Source organism: Aulostomus chinensis, chromosome 17 (assembly GCF_037954235.1).
Source record: "Aulostomus chinensis isolate RoL2024-O1b breed Wild chromosome 17, RoL_Achi_v1.0, whole genome shotgun sequence".
Lineage (NCBI taxonomy): Eukaryota > Metazoa > Chordata > Actinopteri > Syngnathiformes > Aulostomidae > Aulostomus > Aulostomus chinensis.
In genome coordinates, this window is record NC_141336.1 from 14,075,236 (window position 1) to 14,096,298 (window position 21,063).

The window sequence follows — 21,063 nt, forward strand, 5'->3', positions numbered from 1 at the left end:
CTCCTGTCCTCTCAGTATGATGTTTTTTTTTTTATGAATATAATTAGCCCTGCAACTCTTAAAGGATAAACAGTACTGAAAATGGATGGATGGGTGGATGGATATGATAAGTTTGAGGAGGAAGTCGTTAACAGCTCTTACATCTCCACATTCAATATTTGTGAATGGTGGTTTTGACCATTTCCCCTTTGCCTATATCAGCTCACTGTGACAAGCAGTTAAGATGTATCACCATTTTTAATGAGACTCATTGATTGTGACTGGGGAGCCATCCTAAAGGTCCAGCATTATAAAATGAGAAATGGCCTGGCAGATCAACGTGCGCTCTAATCTCTCTGACAGGAAGTAGTTAGTCTAAGTACCGGTCCTGCCCAAGCCAGAGCTTTCCTGTTCACTTGCAAGATGCTGCATTCAATGATTGTGCTATGTGTACTCATGTGCTCATGTTGACCCTTGGCCCATATATTCGTATGCCTAATCAGCATTTCCCTTGTATAGACTTAATTTTTCAGCCCAACCTAATAGATATGTTGTATTTTTTGACTTTGAACATTCTGATTGCCAATGTTGCTGTAGGCTGTGAAATATATGAAGAGTTCTCACGTTACCATTAAGAACAGATTTCCATGACTCAGTAAAAGACTGTTTCCCTCACTCTCACCCATTACTTAACTCTATCTGTGGTTATGTTTCTGTGCTATGGAATAGAGTTGATTATTTACGCATTGTGGGACAAAGTCTTTTAAACTGAAATAAACTTGATTTTGATGTGCTCCCCAGATCGCGGGTCATGTGGGAAAAGTGTCAGCGGCTTAATGCTGCTCCACATGTGTCACATGATGTATTTTTCTGAGTGAGCATGTTGACTTATCTTTGAAATTCACAGCATGGTCACGTTGCCTTCATTTATATACAGTGTGTGTGTGTGTGTGTGTGTGTGTGTGTATGTATGTATGTATGTATGTATGTATGTGTATATATATATATATATATTTTTTTTTTTTTTTTTTTTTCCCCCTCACCTCCTACTGTATTCTTCGTTTACTGTCATGGAAGAACTTCCGTGCTTGTCAAGGAAGATATAATCAACTTATGTTTGGCATCTTAAACATGCAGCAGAGCAAACTTTCACGAGTCCTATGGGAATCTCAGCCAGTTGCTTTTTGTCCCCCTCACCTTCTGGTAGTGGCAGGCAGTACAGTACAGTTTGTTTGGGATAGGCCACATTTCATTCATTTCGCTTTGACTCTCCCCTTTACATGAAGGAACAGTTCTAGGGTTTGTTTTAAAAACCAAGGGATAAAGCTTAAAACATAGCTGCAATTGAAATAATAGATTACAGTGACAGAGGCTACCTATTTTTATGTTAAAATATAAATTTCTCTTTCTTTTAACAAGTCAACCATACTACAGAGTGTCTAATATTGTACTGGTAAGTTTGCCTGTAGCAGCCCTAAATATCTAGAAATCATGCACAGGTTTTTGTAAGAGATGCAACTAAAAGCTGGGGAGTAGCACAGCTTCCTGTCATCCAGCTCATGGAGGCATCAGTGGGATGGCCAATCACATCCCCAGGGGACATCTGGCAGGAGACACAGATGGATTGGATAGATGAATATTGTCTTTGTGGTCCTCTGATCTTTGTCCCAGAGTTTGTAATGTTATTATTCCACCGGGTCCCTGAATGCCTAATTGTATAAAGCTGGGTCTGGGTGGAGGGGAGCACCACCACTGTATTGCTGTGTTTGGATTATGACACAAATGGATACAAACTGTCTGTCTCAAAGGAGGTTTCCTCTAATAGCCCTCAGGCCACTCCCTATACATCAACGCCATCATGGTTGTTCTCATTTCTTACTCTAGCAGACTGTGTGCTCCTAGATTTCCTCTTAAAATTCCAGTTTTACACCACGGGAATTTTCTTTCAATGAGAACCTGGTCCGTCTTCCTACATATTTTGACACAACTCTGCTCCTACCAACCTTGGTTCTATTTTCCCATCCTCAAGTTCCAATATGGTGAACTATGGCGGTCAGAAGAATCGTACCAGTGTTTAACAGGGCTTTTGCTGAAGCACAGGCCCAATGGCAAAGCTGAGATGTTTCGGGGGGATTTTCTGTGTTGTGTCATCAATTTAGACTGCTGTCTGTCTTTGTGTTAGTTATTGATCCTGTCGAGTCTACGGCCATTACTAGTTCCAAACATAAAGTCCCTTGGCTCCATTAGGAAAGCAATGACCCTATGAATCTTACTTGTCATGTGTTACAAATACAGGGCACACATCTGATTAACTTTTCTTATTTCTCCATCCTTCAAATCTTTAAGAGCAGAATTTTGTGATACTTGGCCAAACTGCTTTGTCAGGCAAGGTTTAACAGCTTGAGAGGGTTCTGAGAGCATGCTAGTAGAATTTAGTTTAAAGGTGTTGTGTGTTGCAGATACAATACCTCTTGTTGATTGTTATTGATAATTGACATGAACGTGAGCCGTCCTTTCACCGATTTTCATCTCACGCTGTCGATGGACTGTCACTTGAGTTGTAATGGTATTAGTGAAGACAGCTTGAATTGATTAATCGGTTGTTAGTGAGTGACTTTGTTGGAAAAGGTAGTTTTATCCTTTGATCATTTGTTGTGAGTCAGAAAACCAGTTTCATTGTTTTCTTTCTTCAGTTGCAAGGTATGCAACTGACTCGTGACAATGACTATGTTGCATTATATTGTCCTTAGTAGAAGCCTCAGTGCTGTTAAATTCACTGTATCCTCTCAATCTTCATTATAATCTGTGAGACTCATTATCTGATGTCTACCAAACAGATATGGTTGTCACCTGTCTATCAAACCTGTTGAATACGTGTTGCTATCTGATGTTGATGCAATCATTTATGACTGCATGAGCAAGTGAGTGCCTAAAGGCCACTTACATAAGATCTAATATAAGGCAAGTGTGGAGCAGTTAATTCCACTCTCAGTGCTTGGGAATTGCGACCTTTAACCTGCTTAGGACAAGGAATTTATGTAGGAAGGGTAAGCTTTTCATGTTATAAAACAGGATAAACTATGTGTATGTTTGTTTTGAAAAGGAGAGAATTGGGCCGATGAACCTGCAGATCCATGTCTTTGCTTTGTATCAAAACAAGTTGTCGTCTTGCACCACTGGCGCCATGGCGTCACCCAGGAGTCACCAAGGAAACAGCAGGACCAGCCTCTCCCTCTTGTAATGATTTTTATCACCCGATGACTGAAGATGAAAAAGGCTTGCACTTCATACGTGCTTGTCTGATAGCTTGGCTCTGATAGCTAATGAAAAACATCACACTTCAAAAACACAGTAGAGAACTCATGACCTGCAATGTGTGTCATCTCTTATCAATGTGATGAGCTCAATTTTTGCTTCCAGTATCAGCTGACTGTCTGCTTTGCTTTCATTTTGTGTTCAATATTTATTCCTGTTTTGAGACAGTTTATCAGTCTTTATGGATACTATAGAGAAAAGTTTTTGGGACAGCCCTTTTTATTTGCCAATGCCAATCCAAATAATTATGATGAATAGGATGATAAAGTCCTTTACTTAAACAGATGGTATTAAAGGGAGTTTGGCAATCAGGGGAATGAATGGGAGACCAAGCTGAGGTCTGTCTGGGTGCTGACCAACGCCATCTAAAGAAGCTGCAGAACATAAGATGGGCCTGTGCCGATGGGTTATCAGGTCTACATTATCTGACCCTAGCACACATCCTTTGCACACCTGATCCAACAGATAGAGAAAAGATATATGCAGATGTATGATGAGTGACACCTGCAATGAGAATCTGTGAATGTTTTATGTGCCATTTGTCTCCTATCTGCTGCTTGTTCACTGTACATTCACTAAGTAGCAAAGATACACTTTGGGGTGCAAACTTGCAAGTTCTTTCTTTTGTAATAATGTGTAGTGTACCGGGCCTGAAATGGGAGTTGGTTTTTACTCCTGTCCTGTCCCACTCCTGTGATGAATGACAACATCAGATCTTTGAGATTCCTAAACAAATATCACACTGGTACAGCTCATTGTTGACATAAACATGCTCAGGCAGTGGGGAGGGGGTAGTTGTTTTTAAGCACAGCACAAGACCACTTGGATAAGTGTGAGTGAGTTCTACAGTTATGCTGGCGGTTTTCTCACTGCTGAACTGTGATATAACTCCTCACACCCATTTGGGTGTTCGATCGGTTATCTCTATTAATCTGACAGTAGAGTTGATCATTCAGCCCTAATGTTAAACAGTTTGTTTGATTCATCATTGTTATAATCATCAAAAGGAGCCGTGAAATTGTGCTGCCTGCTCTTGCAGGTACCTTGTGTAAGGAAGGACAAGGCTGGTCAGATAACTACAACTGAAGTTCAGAGATAGTTACCAGTACGGTATCCTGGCGGTCATATTGTTAGCATTCTATCCGATAGTAAAGACATCAACAGACCATGTTGTAAAATGTATACAAAAGCTAATAGGCTTGCACATTCATTTGGCATGTGCTTTGTTAAGTATGAAGGTTTTGTGAAGCTTCATTTAGAGCATTCTGCCACCCACTATAAACTGCCCCTTTTGGCATGCACATTGTAAAAGCAACATTCAGAGACTTAATGTGGCTTGTAACAATGGCATGAGGCTGCTCCTTAAATGGTTCAGTGCTAGTCAAATGTTAAGAAGTGTTGGTGTGCCTACCTGCTCTGCAGTAACAAGAAATTGTATTTATTTCTTTAGGTGCAGGTTAACAGTTTCAGTACGCAGTATTATTAATATTATACTACTATTATTCAGGCTTCAGCCCACCTGAGTTCAGCTGGGTCAGGTTCACATACAGGCTATGGAGAAATTGCTGTTCTGTATACATACAGAACATTTGCACTTTGAGCCATCCTCCTAGATTCTTTAACTGTTTGTCTAACTTGGTCTTGTTTGTGTATGCAGGGTTTTCAAAACTGACTTCTTGCCAAAAAGATTGTTTTATGATACTAAATTTATTTTAATATTGCCCTTTATATTCTTCAAAAAACAGTAAATATTGTGATACTCTTTCAAATCTATATCACCCACCTCTATTATTTACACTTTTATTTCAGGCTGTGTTAAATCTTGTCTCTCTTTCTCACTCTCACCTCTTAGTGTGTGTCCACTTTCTGCGCCCCTCTTGTCCTATGGTCATCCTCCACATTGCCTTTCTTTCATTCCTCTCATTCCTTCTCTCTCATCTTCTCCTCTGTCACCCTGTCTCCTCCCCCTCACGGACAGGCCTCCATAAACATTGCTGCCTCTGAATGTAAACACCAGAGATACTCAGGCAAGAGAGGGAGAGATGGATGGAGTACAAAGAGTGTAGGGAGGAGGGACACTACAGTTTTCTGTGTTATCCCCATGAAACTCCTTTAAAGTCGCTCCCTACAATCCTATACTTAAAATACATTATTACTTTAGAATAGTGCACCATTAAAGCTTATATTTTGAAAGCAGTATCTATTATTATTGTATACGTGGTCTTGGTTGAGGTGTGGTGGTGCATAAAAAGAACTCAGTTTGACAGAATTTATGGGTTAATTTAGCTTGTTAAAGCAAAAGCACAAACACACAGCTAATGTAGTTAATGGATGGATGAGAACACAATCTCTTCAACAGATCCCAAACACACACTCCCATACACACACACACACACTCCCATACACACACACACACACACACTCACAATTGTGGTATCATCTTTCACGTCCTGCAGAGGTCATAAAACATGGTTTTCGATTCTGATTCCCCTTCCCTTGTCTTTCAGGCCCTCCTTGTGTGCACACACACATCACTCAATAGAGGGGCTGTGGGTCCACATTTAATGCTCTCAATTACTTAGGCCCTCACTGCGCTGGCTGCTGCATTACGTCAGGCTTGGCAGATTGTATTTTTAGCCAGGAGAGGCCATTCGCCCTCTCTCCCTCCCTCTTTACGGATTGAGTTACCACCTTGTTGCTGAGAGAAGCCATTGAACGCCTTCCTATGCTGCCCTCATCCAATCACAATACATTGTACCACTGCGTAATGACACAAGCAATCAGAGGAAAAGGCTATGTCCACTTGGGTTTTTAGGAATGGGTTGAGACATGAAGGCCTTAAAGAGTCTTTTTGAGTCTGAGACTAGCCAAGATGAGCATTCATGCCTTTCCACAGACTGCATGGTGGTCATGCATGCTGAGTATGAGGACATTTCTATAGAATATGGTCTGTGGTGATGCTCTCAATGCCAAATGTTAATGCTAGCTGTTTTGCATTGCTCCCAGACACCAGAAATTACACGGTTCTAACAGGAAAAACTGTGAGGAGAGTTATGAAAATATATCCAAGTCTATTTTCAGTTTTCCCCTCCTTACTCCCTCTCATTATTTTAACCTTTAATGGCTACAGTGCAGTTGAGAGCAGTCTCTGATGGAAGAGGAGGATATTTTCTGCACAGCTGATGCATCAGAATGAAGTAATAACAGTTAGACCTCATGCTGCTGGAGTAACACACAGGGGTCCCCAGAAGAAAGCGTGGAATGTTTTCAGTCCAATACCAAGTGTTTGCCCTGTTGGAGTAAACTTTTAATTACCAAACAGCTTGACAAACAAACTTACCCCAAATCAATTCACATAGTTGTAGACCTTCTTGATACCTCCACTGAGATCCTGGTGGCCATTCTCTTCTTAAACTTTCCTCCCAATCTCAAACAAGGGCCTGTGTAATCCTTTCTTCAATCCAGTTTACTTTACTTTCATCACAGCAGTCTTGTTTCCTGATTCTAAGCAGACAATCTATTGTTTCTCCCACTCGCCTGTTAATCCCTTTCATTAGGCTTGTAGATGAGATCCACAGAAGAGTGCCAGCAGTGCATATGGTTTGGTGTGTAATGGTTTAAGTTACCATGGCACCAAGCTGATTTGAGTGACAGACGGAGATCAACAAAAGGTATCTTTCAAAATCAGTCCATGCAAAGCATGCTTCGTAATGTCAAGACATTGTTGACAATGTTACTGTATTCCTTTCAGATGGAAGGGATGTTTTTCCATCGTAATATAACAGTGTTGCATTGTGATGGTTGTTATTGAGTCCATGCTGTGCTGCACGTGCCAGAAATGAACGTAATTAATAAGAGAGGTTTACAATTTGTCCATCAGTTGCTGTGTCCTCTCTCATGTGCACTGTAATTGGTAGCTGGGGGTGTTTGGTGCCGCTTTTAGCTAATGTGCTACCAGCCTTGAATTTAAAGTAGATGTGTTTACTTAATGAGGGACATAAGAGAACCGTAGCCTATGTCATTTGCATCATATTCAATAATTGCGAAGACCTTAGATGTATGTCAGTGTTATTGTGTGCATTTTAGTATGAGCTGAAAGTACCACTGTAACTAAATACAGACTGAGCCTAAATATAGATGTTAGTGTTGTGGGTGGCCATTCCATTAGGCACTGATGATCCATCTTTTCTTCCTGATGGACACCTTGAATATTACGACATGTCAATTTAGAATATGGGTATGTTCTTTTCATCTAAGGTGATTTTTTTTTTAGTCTTCTGACTATATCGTTCTAACATTGAACACACATGTTAACCTGAAATGGTTTAGTTTGAATTCTCTAATTGAAGGATGACTGAGTGCACCGTCATCTTGTGTCTGGACAGTGACTCAGTGAAAGAATGAGAAAGCCAGAGTGAGGGGATTGGCTGGAGTGTCGGCGTAGAGAATGTGGGTGGAAGAAATGAGACACCGAACTGGAAAGTAGCTTCCTGGACTAATGCTGGAGTAATGACATCACTACTCAGGGGAGACATTAGAAAGTATAATATGCTACAAATTATAAGCCTACTCAGTCCATCTCAACTATTGTTTTGCTAATAAAGCAATCATTTATCACAAAGTAAATTATAGTAATATATAGGATGGCCTGTGTGTAAGCCAAGAAGACTCCATTCTTAAATCACTGTAGCCTACCATGCTGATGTGAGACTGTATGGTAAACTGATATGGCACGGATGTAAAGGAACACACACTTTCTCTGATTGGAGGACGTATGCATTTTTTCACTTTTACCTCAGGCTTTAAATTGACTGACATCTGAAACGCAACGTAAGGCGCCCCCCCCCCCTCCCCACGCTGCTTGTATAGAAACCAGAGCAAGGTGATCTGCAAAACAGCTGCTTTGAGTTCCATCATTCCCTACAGTCTTCACCTTTCACTTGAAGTCAGACACACAACATGAGACCACAGGTCCATCCCCATTGTGTTAAGTCTCTGCAGAGCAGAAGCCTAGAAGCAATGTGAGGTTTTGAATGGCTTGTCTCTGCTTTAGAGGGATCACTGTGTGACTTTGCAACAAAGAGGGAGGTATGAACCTGATATCCCCACAGTGACACACAAACTGTGCTCCTCCCTCTCATTTTGACTTCACCGCCCCGTGCAAACCTTTTCTTGGACCTCCCCCCCACCCATCCATGTTGAATGTGATCCTCTGCTGTGGAGGGACATATTTGGTTAGGTCGTTAATATATTTACCTTGCTGTCAGTAGATAAAATGGCTTTGTAATCTACTTTATCATTGATCCATCTTTTTAGAGAAAAGCCAGTATATTATATAAATAAAACTTGGTCAAACTTATATTGTTTATTGGTCAGTTGACATCCCTTAACATCACATTCTCATCTTTGCTCTCTTTTCCTACCCACATCAGATGTGAAGAAAGACTGGTCAGACCATGCTCTTTGGTGGGAGAAGAAGAAGACATGGCTGTTGAAAACCCATTGGACACTGGACAAGTATGGCATTCAAGCAGACGCCAGGCTTCTCTTCACGCCACAGCACAAGCTTCTCCGTCTTCAGCTTCCAAACATGAAGCACATGAAGGTCAAGGTCAACTTCTCGGACCGGGTCTTTAAGGCAGTCTCGGACATCTGCAAAACTTTCAGTAAGTGGAATGATGGTCTCATTTGAAACGCAGCAAGCAGTCTGAGATGTGGAAAACAGTCTTGGAGCAAATGTGAGATGAGGTGTGACGGATTGGGAAGGAGGTGGGGGAATTAAACTACTTTTGAGAGTGAAATCGCCATTCCACAAGTTTGGCCAGTCTTACTGACAGTGTGCAACTAGAAACATTTTGCTTTACACCTATTTTTGGAAAGGTTTTAAAAATTCTACATTAAATTTAGCAAAACAGGTCCTTTTTTTATGCTTGGCACTCACTTTCTTTTCATCCTTGGTAGTTTGTTGTGTTGATAAAACATATTCTTAGGGCTGCATATGCCTGAGTCAGGTCTCTTTACTGGTCATCCCCTGTTTGCTTTGGAGCTGTGTCCTTGAAACAAGGGCTCAATCTGTCTCCGTTAATGTTGAGTAAACAGAGATTATCAAACTTTTGCAGACTTAAAACAGGCACACACAATAGAGATGCAATGCAGTACATATATAAATAATCCTCCCCCCTGATTATCAAGAACAGGAAGCAGACAAGGTTGTTGATTTGGTAGTTTTATTTTAAAATGGGATTAAGGATTAAGTGAACTAATATCATGTTCATGGTATAATTGTCTAGGTCATACATTAGACTGATGTCTTCGATCACTTGGCACCACAGTGTCCTGTCAGAGAGGAGTCAGAGGTCACACACTGGATCCCAGTGACCCCTAACCTGCTAACTACTACCCTCCTCAGGTTTTCTGTCTGTCTCCAGTAGGGTTTGCAGGGTGTCAGACACTCCAGCCATTTAAATCCTCCCATCAGGCAGGCTCATAACACACCTGTTGTCTTTGTCACCTGACTGTGTTCCGCAGGCAGGATCCGGGTCTCATATGGCAGCTTTCTTATTTTTGTCTCTGCATTTACAAGTAGCACTTAGCCTTGTTCTTGATTTGGTAGAAAATAGAGCTCTTTACATTTTCAGAGAGCTGTTCTGTGAAATGAAAATTAGAAAATGACACATTTTATCGAATGGTAATATACAAAGACATGTTTGGAAACGGGGAGGTAGAGGAGAAATTGGTGCATATAGTTTTCTCCTGGCCTTCGAAATGTATCTGCTGCTTCTGTAATAAATCTGTTTTAATTCCATTGAAATTCAAGACAAATTGCTTTTGGCTGACTTTGCACCTGCCAATTTGTTGCAAGCTATTGTGTATGGTGGTGTGAAAAGTCCCCTCCAGTATGACAGGCCTCTAATATTGCCTTTACATCACTCTGCCTTATCATTTGCAATATAGTATGACAGCATTGTTCTCAACTGTAACTGAGGTCATGAGAGCAGACATAGCTGTCTTACAGCTGGCCTGACTTGGAAACCTTTCACTTTCTGTTATCAGGGCAACTCTTGGCAGTACAATTTCCGGTCCATATTTTCTGCTGAATGCCTGTGAGTTGCAGAACATAGAGAATCAGGACAGGGGATAGGAAGTGATGTGGCCTGTCCAACTGGCCTTCACTCCTGACAGTAAGGGAGGGGCAGACATCCTGGAAAAGAGAGAGAGATTTTTTGGGGGGGGGTGAAACATATCACTGACTCAAGTTCTTTTCTCATAATCTATTTGAAGAGTTTTTTTTTTCCTCTGGCATGTCCACTCAGTCACACAGAAGCCATTTCCTGTTTCTAACCAAGTTCAGAGTTCATTACTACAGTGTAGTTGTTTTTTTTTTCTTCATCTCAACACCCTCTGTATTTTTTATGTGTTCACCTCAGACTCCTTTTTTTCCTCTGCTTTTGTGTTAAGGAAAATGCAGACTTTTAACAGGGTGGATCCTATTCATGGAAAACATAAGAAATCACCAGAAGACTCACAGAAAAAAAAAACTATGAAACCAATTATCACTGCTGTTTTTCTCCCATGTCCATACCAGCTGTCTGTAGTCACACAGTCGGACAGAGACACAGTCCATCTGGGCTGCAGAGACGACTCAGCAATAACTTTGGCATACTGTAAAGTATGAAATCTTTCAGTTCCACTTTTGTTTTGACCTCTGAATACATTTGGCAGCTCTTACATCCTGTGCTGCATTGCTTATTTGATAGTCCAGTCAAAGGATGAGGGGTTTTCCACTTTAAGTTGCATGGTAAAATTTTTGGACTATGTCAACAATTTGGGAAATTCTGAGTTCAAGTACATTATGTATTTAAGTCCAAAGCCTGTTTAAACTATGAAGTTTCTTGAGTTATAGCCAGTGTAGAAATCCTGTATGAAATACAGAAGTTGAGGTTTATGATTCCATGGGAAAAATATTACATGTTTGTATCACCTCTTCAGGCTGCTTTAAAGACTAATTTGTCCAGATGCGAAGAGTCCCAGTCAGACATCAGCTTGTCCTGTCTAGACAACCTGGCCTAACTTCAGTCACTTTAACACATTAAAACACACACTCTGCTCCTCCTTCTGACAGGAGGTTGTTTAAGTCTTCCTGTGAGCTAGCACACAAAATGTGGTCTCCGCAAGAGATTAACACATGACCGTTGAGCCCGAGGTGGCACAAAATGAGGCTGCTTTTCCCAGCAAAGCACCACTTCAGGGTAACAAGAGTCAGGCTGCTTCACTTAAGCACTGCATGTTTTTTGTAAGCACTCCTTTGCTACCGTGTGTGGGAAAACTGTGACATGGTACTAATCTCTGAAAAAGTACAAATCGCCTCTACAATACTGCCACCTATATTTCTTGTGCTTACCTGAAACGTTACCATAAGGTGAGGTGATTGCAGTAGAATAGGACAATAAGGTAGGAAAGAATGACTCAACTGTGCAGTATTCCTATCGTGGTAAAGTGTTAATCAGACCTTCCCCAGAAACTTCTTAAGGTCTCTGTGGGATTGTTGCTTCATCATCTTGATTCAACAGACGACCATGGTCAGCCTGTCTGGCCTGAGAGAGCTCAGAACTGTTGTCATAACACAAGAGGAGTGGGGGCAGGGGGCAGCTCCAACTCTTGAAAAGCATTATTCACCTTTTTGTGTGTCCTTAAGGCACCTTTGTCCTCCTGCTTGCTGAACAATTAGAATATCCGAAAATAAACAGTCTGATAAGGGCAATGATTGCAGTTTTTCCCTCACGTAGAAGATATCCAGTTTAGTCAGCTTTAGTACTTCATGTGGTAGTATTTGAGTTGACTTGTACTGTCAGAAATATGTCACCATATGCATGATGTTTCCCTGTTGACCAAAACTGTAGTAGCTTAGTTACTCTTAGTAACTTAGTACTAAGTTACACTTAGTTAGCTGGGGAAAGATGTTTTTATTGTTCCTGAGTATTGATCAGTCATCCCAATAAGTAACCTTGTTGAAATATGCAAGCAAAATAAAAGATGAAATCATTCCTCTTAAATTTTTCTTGTCCATATAGGGTCTTTATCTGTTTGTACGTTAACGTAATGGCTGTAAAATTAGAATGTGACTGTGTTTGTGATTCAAGACTGGCCGTACTTGAGGCAATGAATCATGTGTTCCGAGGAGTAGATCTTGCATGTGCAGCTGGCTCATGGTCAAGCTCTCACCTCTGGCTGCAGGCCTGCAAACTGCCAAAAGCCTCAAGGATGGAAGATCAAGTCTTATTGTCTCTGTGTCGTTTCTGCACCTGGAAATGAACCAAGCTTTTGTAAGCATCTCCCACCCTTAACCCTCCTCTACCTCCTCACACTGGCCACAAGTATGCGGTTACTGTAGGCTCACTTCTTTCCACCACCAGATCATGATTCTGAACTTTATAAACACATAATTGAACACTCTGCTGAGTCTGTCAGTAGCAGCTGACTGGAAAGCTTGCCTGTTTGAAAAATACTGGTGAAGTACATTTAAATGATCCTAGCCACTGTTCTTTTTGGTCCATTTTGCTAATCTCTCCATGATGTATTGTTCTTGGTGGCATTTACACCATAGTAATAGTAGACATGAAATCTCTATTATATCTGTCTTTTATAAATCTGTATTATATCTTTTCCTGAACTCTGAGAATTGGTGAAAGCCTATTTACCTCACCCACAGGTTCTCTCCTCTGGTGCTCACTGAATTACTGTAGTAGAGTGGCCTGTTGTGATATTTCTTTGCAGATAAGTTTTGGGGTGTTTTCCTTTTTGTTTGTTTGTATGCTTAGATTTGATCAAAAGCTGCATTCATCAGGGACTTATTTGATCCGTAGACCCTGACCCTCCTCTGATAATCCTAATCGTTAGCAACAGTTTCATAGACCGAATGGATCAATGCTACGTTTAGCAGTAATATTATTGCATGGTACTCATAAAGATGTGTTGTTGTTGTTTTTAAGTAAAATGCCACATACCTCTCTAGTGCCTCACCAAAGGACACAGTCAAGTGTGTATCAGTCCGCTCTCACAGCTCAGTAGGGCTAAGGCTCGGCAGCACGCCTGCATCTCACATGGCTGTATAAGGGCACAGGGATTGTGCTTCTCTGCTGCAGTGAAGCGAGAATGGAGGAGGAGGGAGGCTGAGAGGGAGAGCGTGAGCTCCCATCTGGTAGTTTTTAAAACTCCTGGAATGCTTTTGCTTTAGTTACACAAATCAAACAAGCTTTCTTACAAAGCCAAGACGTTCTCCCCTTCTCCCTCTGCTCATGCTTCCCTCAGCACTCTCAGCAGCGTATTCGATCACCTTTCCAATCATTGACAAATTAAGAGACAAAGTTTAATCTACAACTGCTCCAAGCAAAAAAAAGCGACAATAACAAATTTAGGCACTCAAATGTCAGTTTTTATCTTAATATATAAGAAATTCTTGAGACAACCAAATCCAGTTGAAGGTCCAGATGTGCTTCAAGACTAGCTCCAACTTTTCTAGTCCTGACACATTCAGGCCAGCTCACCCCCTACATAAGAGCCATCCCAAGCCAATCTTCAAACATCATTGCTGCTGTTGAATGATGCTTCTGTGGCCTCCAAGCCTGAGGGAGTGAAAAGAGGAGCGAGAAGCCAGGGAGACAGGCTGCTCTGTTTTAGTCATTAGATTCAGTGTGGTGTCTTATGTACTGATTTGGATTTCGAACACAACTCTTCCACACATACACACACAAAGGTACAGTTAGGATATGGTTGAGTATTGCATTGCATTGCATTGCATTATCTGCTTCAAAGACAAATATTTATTGTTTTTTTTAATTATACTGTTACTGTTCCATTAGTAACTAAATTCACTGGCAGTAACTTAGTCGTGTGTGTGTAGGTGTGTGAGAGAGAGAGAAATAGTTGGACAAAGTGGGGTAAAAGGGAGATTGAGGTTGTGTCTGGCCTGTCTCAGTCAGGGATTACAGTTAAAGCAAGATTTGTTAGAGCCCTGAGAAGAGGGATTTGCAATTTTCCACCACTCGTACATGCAGCTGTCTGCATTTCTTACCCATCTTCTCTGTCCCTGTGTTGCCTCAGACCAATTTATGTTGGCTTTCTTCTGTTCACCTTCATTACAGTTTACACACACAGCCTGTTCACTTCATGAGAGGTCATGAGATTTATTTGAAACATGTTGTTGAAAAATCTGGTATGTGTTATTGTTCAGTTTTCTTGATTTTGGTGAAGTGTTCTTGCCAAAGTGACTTCAAATGAACTTTTTGTGCTACTTCTTTCCAGATATCCGCCACCCGGAGGAGTTATCTCTACTGCGTAAGCCGCGTGATCCCAAGAAGAAGAAGAAAAAGTTGGAGGAGGCGGAGGAAGACGATTTGGAGCTGGAGGGTCCGTTGTTAACCCCTGGGTCAGGTAAGCGCTCATATGGTAATCTAATATTGATATCATATTATGATATATAAATTTTTGCATATAAGGTTTCAAATTTTATTTTTTATGGCACAGACTTTGGAACAATGAGAGTAATGCATCTTTCATGCCTCCTCCAAGCTAAGTATGTGTCTTTCAGCACTATTGAGCTGACGGGGCACGAAACTCCTGCTTGCTTATAGTGCTCCTTTTAGGTACCGGATGCTAGCTTGGAATTCTTGGATCAGACCTCATGGGAGGCCAAAAAGACTAAAGAACAGGTTTATTTAGGAAGCTTAAACAACAAAAAGAGTAAACAAGACCCTTACCTACCTGTAGTCATTTTGTTAGCCATTAGTAAATGCATTTTGACTTTAGCATAACTGATGCAGATCCTATGATCATGGTAATGAGGTCAACATTACATAATGCTGCTTTATTTAGTGCTCATCCGAATCCTTTTACGGTTTTAAGCATAAGAAATAATTCGGCATTAAAAAGGCCTTATGTGATAAAAGCTAAATGAGAGAGTAATATTAGCACAGTGAAAATGACTGGTTGTAATAAGCTCCATTATTATGAATTGGATTTTTTTGTTTCAGAGCTCATGTATGTCTTATTATCTTGTTTCATCTCCACATGTAATTATGAAATGTAACAACACATTCCCAAAAAGACTCCACTGGCTGCTGTGGAGCATCTTCCATTCTTGTTATGTATCAGGGTGCATGTCTGGTTAGAAGATCGCACAAGATAACTGCAGATTTCTGCACCCTGCTAGTGACCAAATATGAATGTGTGAGTTTGAGGCCTGCATCTAAGTCTCTGCAGCCTTGTCTCTCAGTTCCTTGGCAGGGAGGATGAAGAATGGTTGAGATTCCACACATAGTTGGTCACGCTGCCATTTTAAACCCAAACCAGGCTACATGACCCCCCCCCCCCCCCCTCCTTCCACCAGTGATGGAAGAGTTGCAACCAAGTGAGCAGGGAGGAGAAGAACAAAACAGGCTACACTGCTGTCAAGAGACTTAGCATGAACCAAAACTGCTAACACTGTTAGACAGGATGAATGGGACTCATTGTCTGTTTTGATACTCCTCTTCCCTGGCCTCTACTCTGTCTGCTGGTTCTTAGACTGAGCTCAATGTACATCTGTACTCTCTCATGTGAGTGGAAACATGCCATTGCCTTCGATCAAGCTAGCAGCAGATTTGCAGTTTATTTGAGTCTCCTATGCCTGTTTATAGTGAATGGTAGAAAAAACGTTTAAGTTCAGTGATGCACGGAACATGCTGATCCCACTCAAAGTTGCATCATTGCTTTTCTCCAAGGGTGTGCTGCACCGGATATGGTTTGATCCCCCCCCCCCCCCCCCCCCCCCCCCCACAGGAGACTTTTTAGCACACTCTTAAGTGGTGCAAACAGATTCAACAAGAATGTTCAGAATCTGTTTATGGTCACCAACTCCTCCCTATCAGATCACATGCTATGGTCAGAAAGTGTATTTCAGGCCATGTTGTAAGGCGTTATTCTGTCCCATGTGGGGAAGGGCTGGTCCTTGAGCTCAGGTCTCCTGATTGAAATCACAAGGCTTTGCAGAGTGAGACAGTGATGCAATCAGAACCCCAAACATCTCCTTTGCAACTGCAAGAGAGAGAGCGAGAGAAGGGGAGGAAGGCTTGCTGTAGCTGATCATGCTCTAACTTCATTGTGGGTTTCAAATTGTTTAAGAATTACGTGTACCGAGTTTGCGTCATCCTATTTTCTACCAAATGTTCTCCTAATTAGCTTCAGTTAAGTGTCAGTCTTGGTAAATAACAGTACTGTTGGTTGAATGGCAAATAATGGAAAAATGTCATGAACATTAGCTGGAACACTACACATTTAGATCCATCCTTATTCTACAATCAAATAGCAGCTTATTGATGGTGAACTCTAAAGTTCATAATATGGCACTGAAAAACTATTTCCACTTGGAGAGTGGCACCCCCCCCCCCCCAAAACCTCACTCTGCATCTTTAAATGTTCCATTTGCAAAACCCCATGTTCCTGTTCTGTCTGCAAGGCCCCCACATTGATCATTTGCTAGAAAGGCCATGTTATGAATCCTCAGCTGTTGTTTCAGATGTGAGAAATGATGTTGGCCATGATGCTGGTCTGTGCAGTCAGACTGGGCTCGCCACATTTTAAAATGACTCTAGTATCTAATTATCTTTCCTGTCAGCATTGAGAATGACATACCCTGGATAGCCAGCACTTCGTATTTATGCTGCAGTTTATATATGCAGGGCTGGGTCACATTGACCAACGCCTTGCCTGGGATTTCAATCAGTCATGCAATGCTGGGTGGCTATGAATGGGTGGATGGAAACAGCAGAACTTCACTAGTCATTCCAGGGTGATGTTCCTCTTCTAAAAGGGTGAACTGAGTCATCCTATCTTGAGGCTAGCAGTTGGCAGTGCCCATGGAAATACCAAAAATCTCCTCATTCTCGTATTCTCCTACTCTTTTCTTTTCTCTTGTTTCATCCTGTCCCTATAGAGTTCTATATATCTTAAATCTGCCCTGTTTGTCCCCACTCCTTTGCTTTTCTCTTTTCCTTTCCTACCTTTCTTTCTCTTACTCATTCTTTTTTCATCCTAGCGTCTGAGATAATATACATCGGACCTGTCAAAGGTAAGATTTCCCCTATCCTCTACTCTTCAGCAATGCTTCTTCACCCTTGCCTCCCTCCTCCACCCTTCCCTACCCTTCACCCCCACAGCTGGAGTGTTGAGGTCACATGACATCTGTAACCTTTGGGACTAGCAGTCAAGTCAACTGACTCTTCCAGAGGAAGTCAGCTGACTTAGGTGGTCATATGATAAAGGCTTTGCCTTCCATCAGACTGTAGCTCAAAGCTTCTTACAGCTGCCTAAGGCTCATTCACTGTGTTCTCTGAGTTATCCAGGATAGCTAATCAATTTATAGCCCATTAATGGCTTGCTACAGGCAGTTCTAGATGAGACATGTTCACAAGCAGCAAAATTATATTATATACAGATTTTTTATTTTCTTTTTACAATATTGTTGGACTATAACTCAAGCAACTCTCCTCAACCAACAGCTCATGCTGAGTATAAAAATCCACTGGAGACATAAACTTCTCATGGTTCACATCTTGTTCTCATAGCCCATTGTTGGGATCACTCTCTCCCTCCCTCTCTGTGACTTTCCAGTGTGCAAGCAATAGGGAGGCAATGCCTGTAACATTCTTTGTGTCTTTTTCGACTGTTTTTGAGAGTCTGTAAACAGGATGGAAGAGGCCTAGTGATGTTTTTAATGGGCTGTCAGCTCTCCCCTTGTGCATGGTCTCTAGATATTTTGGATTCTTCAAGAGACCCTATGCGAGATAGAAGTACTCTCCCTGACCAGCTGAACTCAGCATTAGGGAAACGCAGCGAATGGACGAATGAATAACAGCCTTCTCCACCAGGAATGGGTGGCCATAGCCTGCACCCTGTTCTCATGACCTCAGCTTGCAAACACAAACATACGCGTGCACACTCACAAACACAAACCAAGCCCACTTCCTGATTTCAGAGGGGATTTAGAGGTTTAGCCAGTGTTATTCCTTGACCTAGGCCCTACAAGAGGAGAGAGGGAATGGAGGAGTATGTGGCTAAAAATGGTCCACAAGGCCAGCCAACAGGAAATTCACTTTCATTGCTTTCATTCATTATTACATTTGCAATCAATATCCAATTTCATTGAAAAACTGAACCCAAAATATACAGAAATATCAACATTAAGATCAATTAAGAGCTTCTAAAATTAAAAAAAAAAAGTTTTGGCACTTTTTCCTCATTCTTCCATGACTCTCGTTGCCATATCATAGTACTTCCCATCTCCTCTTTGTGGCAAGCTGTGCAGGTGTTTGATGTGTGCAGTGCGTTCCTGCAGGCTTTTTAACTGTGAGCAAATGGGTAAACCTGATCATCTTGTGCCTCATCTGCATGCTGATACACATCAATCCAACCAGGAGGACGTGCAGCTCATCTGCAGTGTGTGGGCTGCTAGTCACACGGTGTTGTTGACTACTATCTGGCCTGGCTGGGCTGCCAGTTTGTGTGCATTTTGAAAAGTGTTCACCCTTTTCCCGGTGATGCATTATTTGATGAAGTACAATATTTGTGACTGCAAGTTAAATTGTCTGTCGTATAACAAAATGGACGATTTTTTTCTTTTCGTGTGTTGTGAATAGTGTCTAAGTGTGTTGTATTTTTCTCTCTTGCCTTCAAGGGCCTAAATGATGTCTTTCTGCTTTCAGGAAGCATCTACTCCAGTCCAGGATTGTACAGCAAGACTATGACCCCCACTTATGACTCAAGAGATGGCAGCCCACTGTCGCCCACCTCTGCCTGGTTTGGAGACAGCCCACTCTCTGAGGGCAATCCTGGCATCCTTGCTGTCAGCCAGCCAATCTCCTCACCAGACATCCTGGTCAAACTCTACAAGCCCCAGTCCCTGCTGGACAAAGCGAAGATCAACCAGGGGTGAGATCTGAACTTTCACCTGTCTGGTTATGTTGACAGACATGATGCTGTCGTTTGGGGGATACTTCTGGGAACAGATGAAATCAGTTGCCAAGAAGATATTTCTGAAAACATTGTACTCTGTCTGTACAGGTGGTTGGATTCATCCAGGTCACTGATGGAGCAGGATGTAAAGGAGAACGAGGTGCTGCTGCTAAGGTTTAAATACCACAGTTTCTTTGACCTCAACCCAAAGGTATGTCTGGCAGACAAATGCTATCCACAACTTCAGTCAGTGTGGAGATTTTAAGAACAGGCTGTGTCATCATATTGCAAGGAAAGAATCAAAGTTCCACAATCTTGATCTATACTGCGTGCACCATTTGAGCATAAGCGGCATCGAAACTGGAAGTGGCAAAAATTTCAAATTTAACACTGTACTACTTTTGACAAATTACTATATGTTCTGTGAATGATAACACAACAGTGTCATTAATTTCTTAAACCTTTAACCAGCAATTCAAAAGATCAAGTGTCTCTTGACTTGAATGAGAGAGCATGAAAGTTTGTTTATTCACTGACTGTGTTTTTTAATGTTTTTATGTCTATGACCAAACTCTTCACAGTATGATGCCATCCGAGTGAACCAGCTGTATGAACAGGCAAAATGGGCAATCCTGCTGGAGGAAATTGAGTGCACAGAGGAGGAAATGATGATGTTTGCTGCCCTGCAGGTAGGGACACAACGATTGTGGGTATTTGTAGACTTTTGTATCTATCTTTCTGAGGACTATGTTGAGTGGCTTATCTTGCAACTGAGGACAGTTTTTGAAAGTTACATATTTTTCACTGGCCTCCAGAAAAACCTTCAAGGGCTGTTTGATAGATTAGACTTGATTTTCAGGTACAAGTTTGAATTAAAGTTAGGTTCAGTCAAGGGAAATGGAACATACCAGAGAGTGTCCTTACAAGGATCTAAGCACAAATTAATGTGTTCTTGGTCTCAGTTGTCCTGTTTCAGCTTTGCTTTGTCAGGTTCTGAATTTTGATGACCTACAGCCTCTGCTTTCATATGGCAATGCACACGTTGCCTTCTCAGCCTCTAGTTAATGAATTGGATGGGCTTTGAGCCCAGAGCTGAGAAAATTGCTGTTGCGGCATGCATACTAAATCTTGGCTATGGTACATTGTTACAGAGTGAGTTGATAAGGGCGTTATCACACATATTTCCATGGAGCTTCTCACCGTGCTTCAATATAAATCCATTCACTTAGCAGGAATTTCTGACCCATGAAGATTTTGAGCTAGAATCTTGAAAAATTGAAATATATATTCCACAATTGTTGTAAACCCAACTATATTTCTTCCAGTTTTGATTTCCACATTAAAGGCAAGGCATGAAAACATGTTTACAAATGGTGCCAAGACTTGTGGCTATGTGTGAGTAATGTCCATAATAGTGACACTTTGTTGCAGCCACTCATACAGAGCCTGATTGACACTGGCAGCAAGAGTCTCCAATTGAGGCATATTTAAAGGAAGAGCAGGACAAGGAGAAGTAGATGAGCAGTGGAAATGATATACAGATGTGAGCGCCTTTTGCCCCCTAAGGTTGCTCTAGTCTTGTGGTGGTGCCCCTGCTATTTCTGACCCTCATAAACTGTGGGTGCCAAGACCCGAGGACGCCACCCTGTCCTCACCCCCAGGGTAATTATAGAGCATCCCAGGCCACAGGATGCTGCTCCTTGGCCCAGACCACCCACCCCAGAAAGACACCATCTCAAAGACCTGTTCACATTCCTCCAAAAGCCCTCTTACACACTGAGG

The 21,063-nt window shown here is 41.7% G+C and overlaps 1 protein-coding gene across 7 annotated transcripts in view; it reads left to right on the forward strand.

Annotated features, from left to right (window-relative positions):
• Positions 1-21,063, forward strand: part of fermt2 (FERM domain containing kindlin 2) — a 44,018-nt gene that overhangs the window by 7,946 nt on the left and 15,009 nt on the right. For all 7 annotated transcript variants that reach the window (XM_086182235.1, XM_086182239.1, XM_086182236.1 and 4 more), the window contains exons 3-7: positions 8,727-8,960; positions 14,596-14,724; positions 19,032-19,257; positions 19,390-19,492; positions 19,863-19,970. In XM_086182235.1, coding sequence (XP_086038361.1) covers positions 8,727-8,960; positions 14,596-14,724; positions 19,032-19,257; positions 19,390-19,492; positions 19,863-19,970 — 800 coding nt within the window. The remainder of the gene's footprint in view (positions 1-8,726; positions 8,961-14,595; positions 14,725-19,031; positions 19,258-19,389; positions 19,493-19,862; positions 19,971-21,063) is intronic.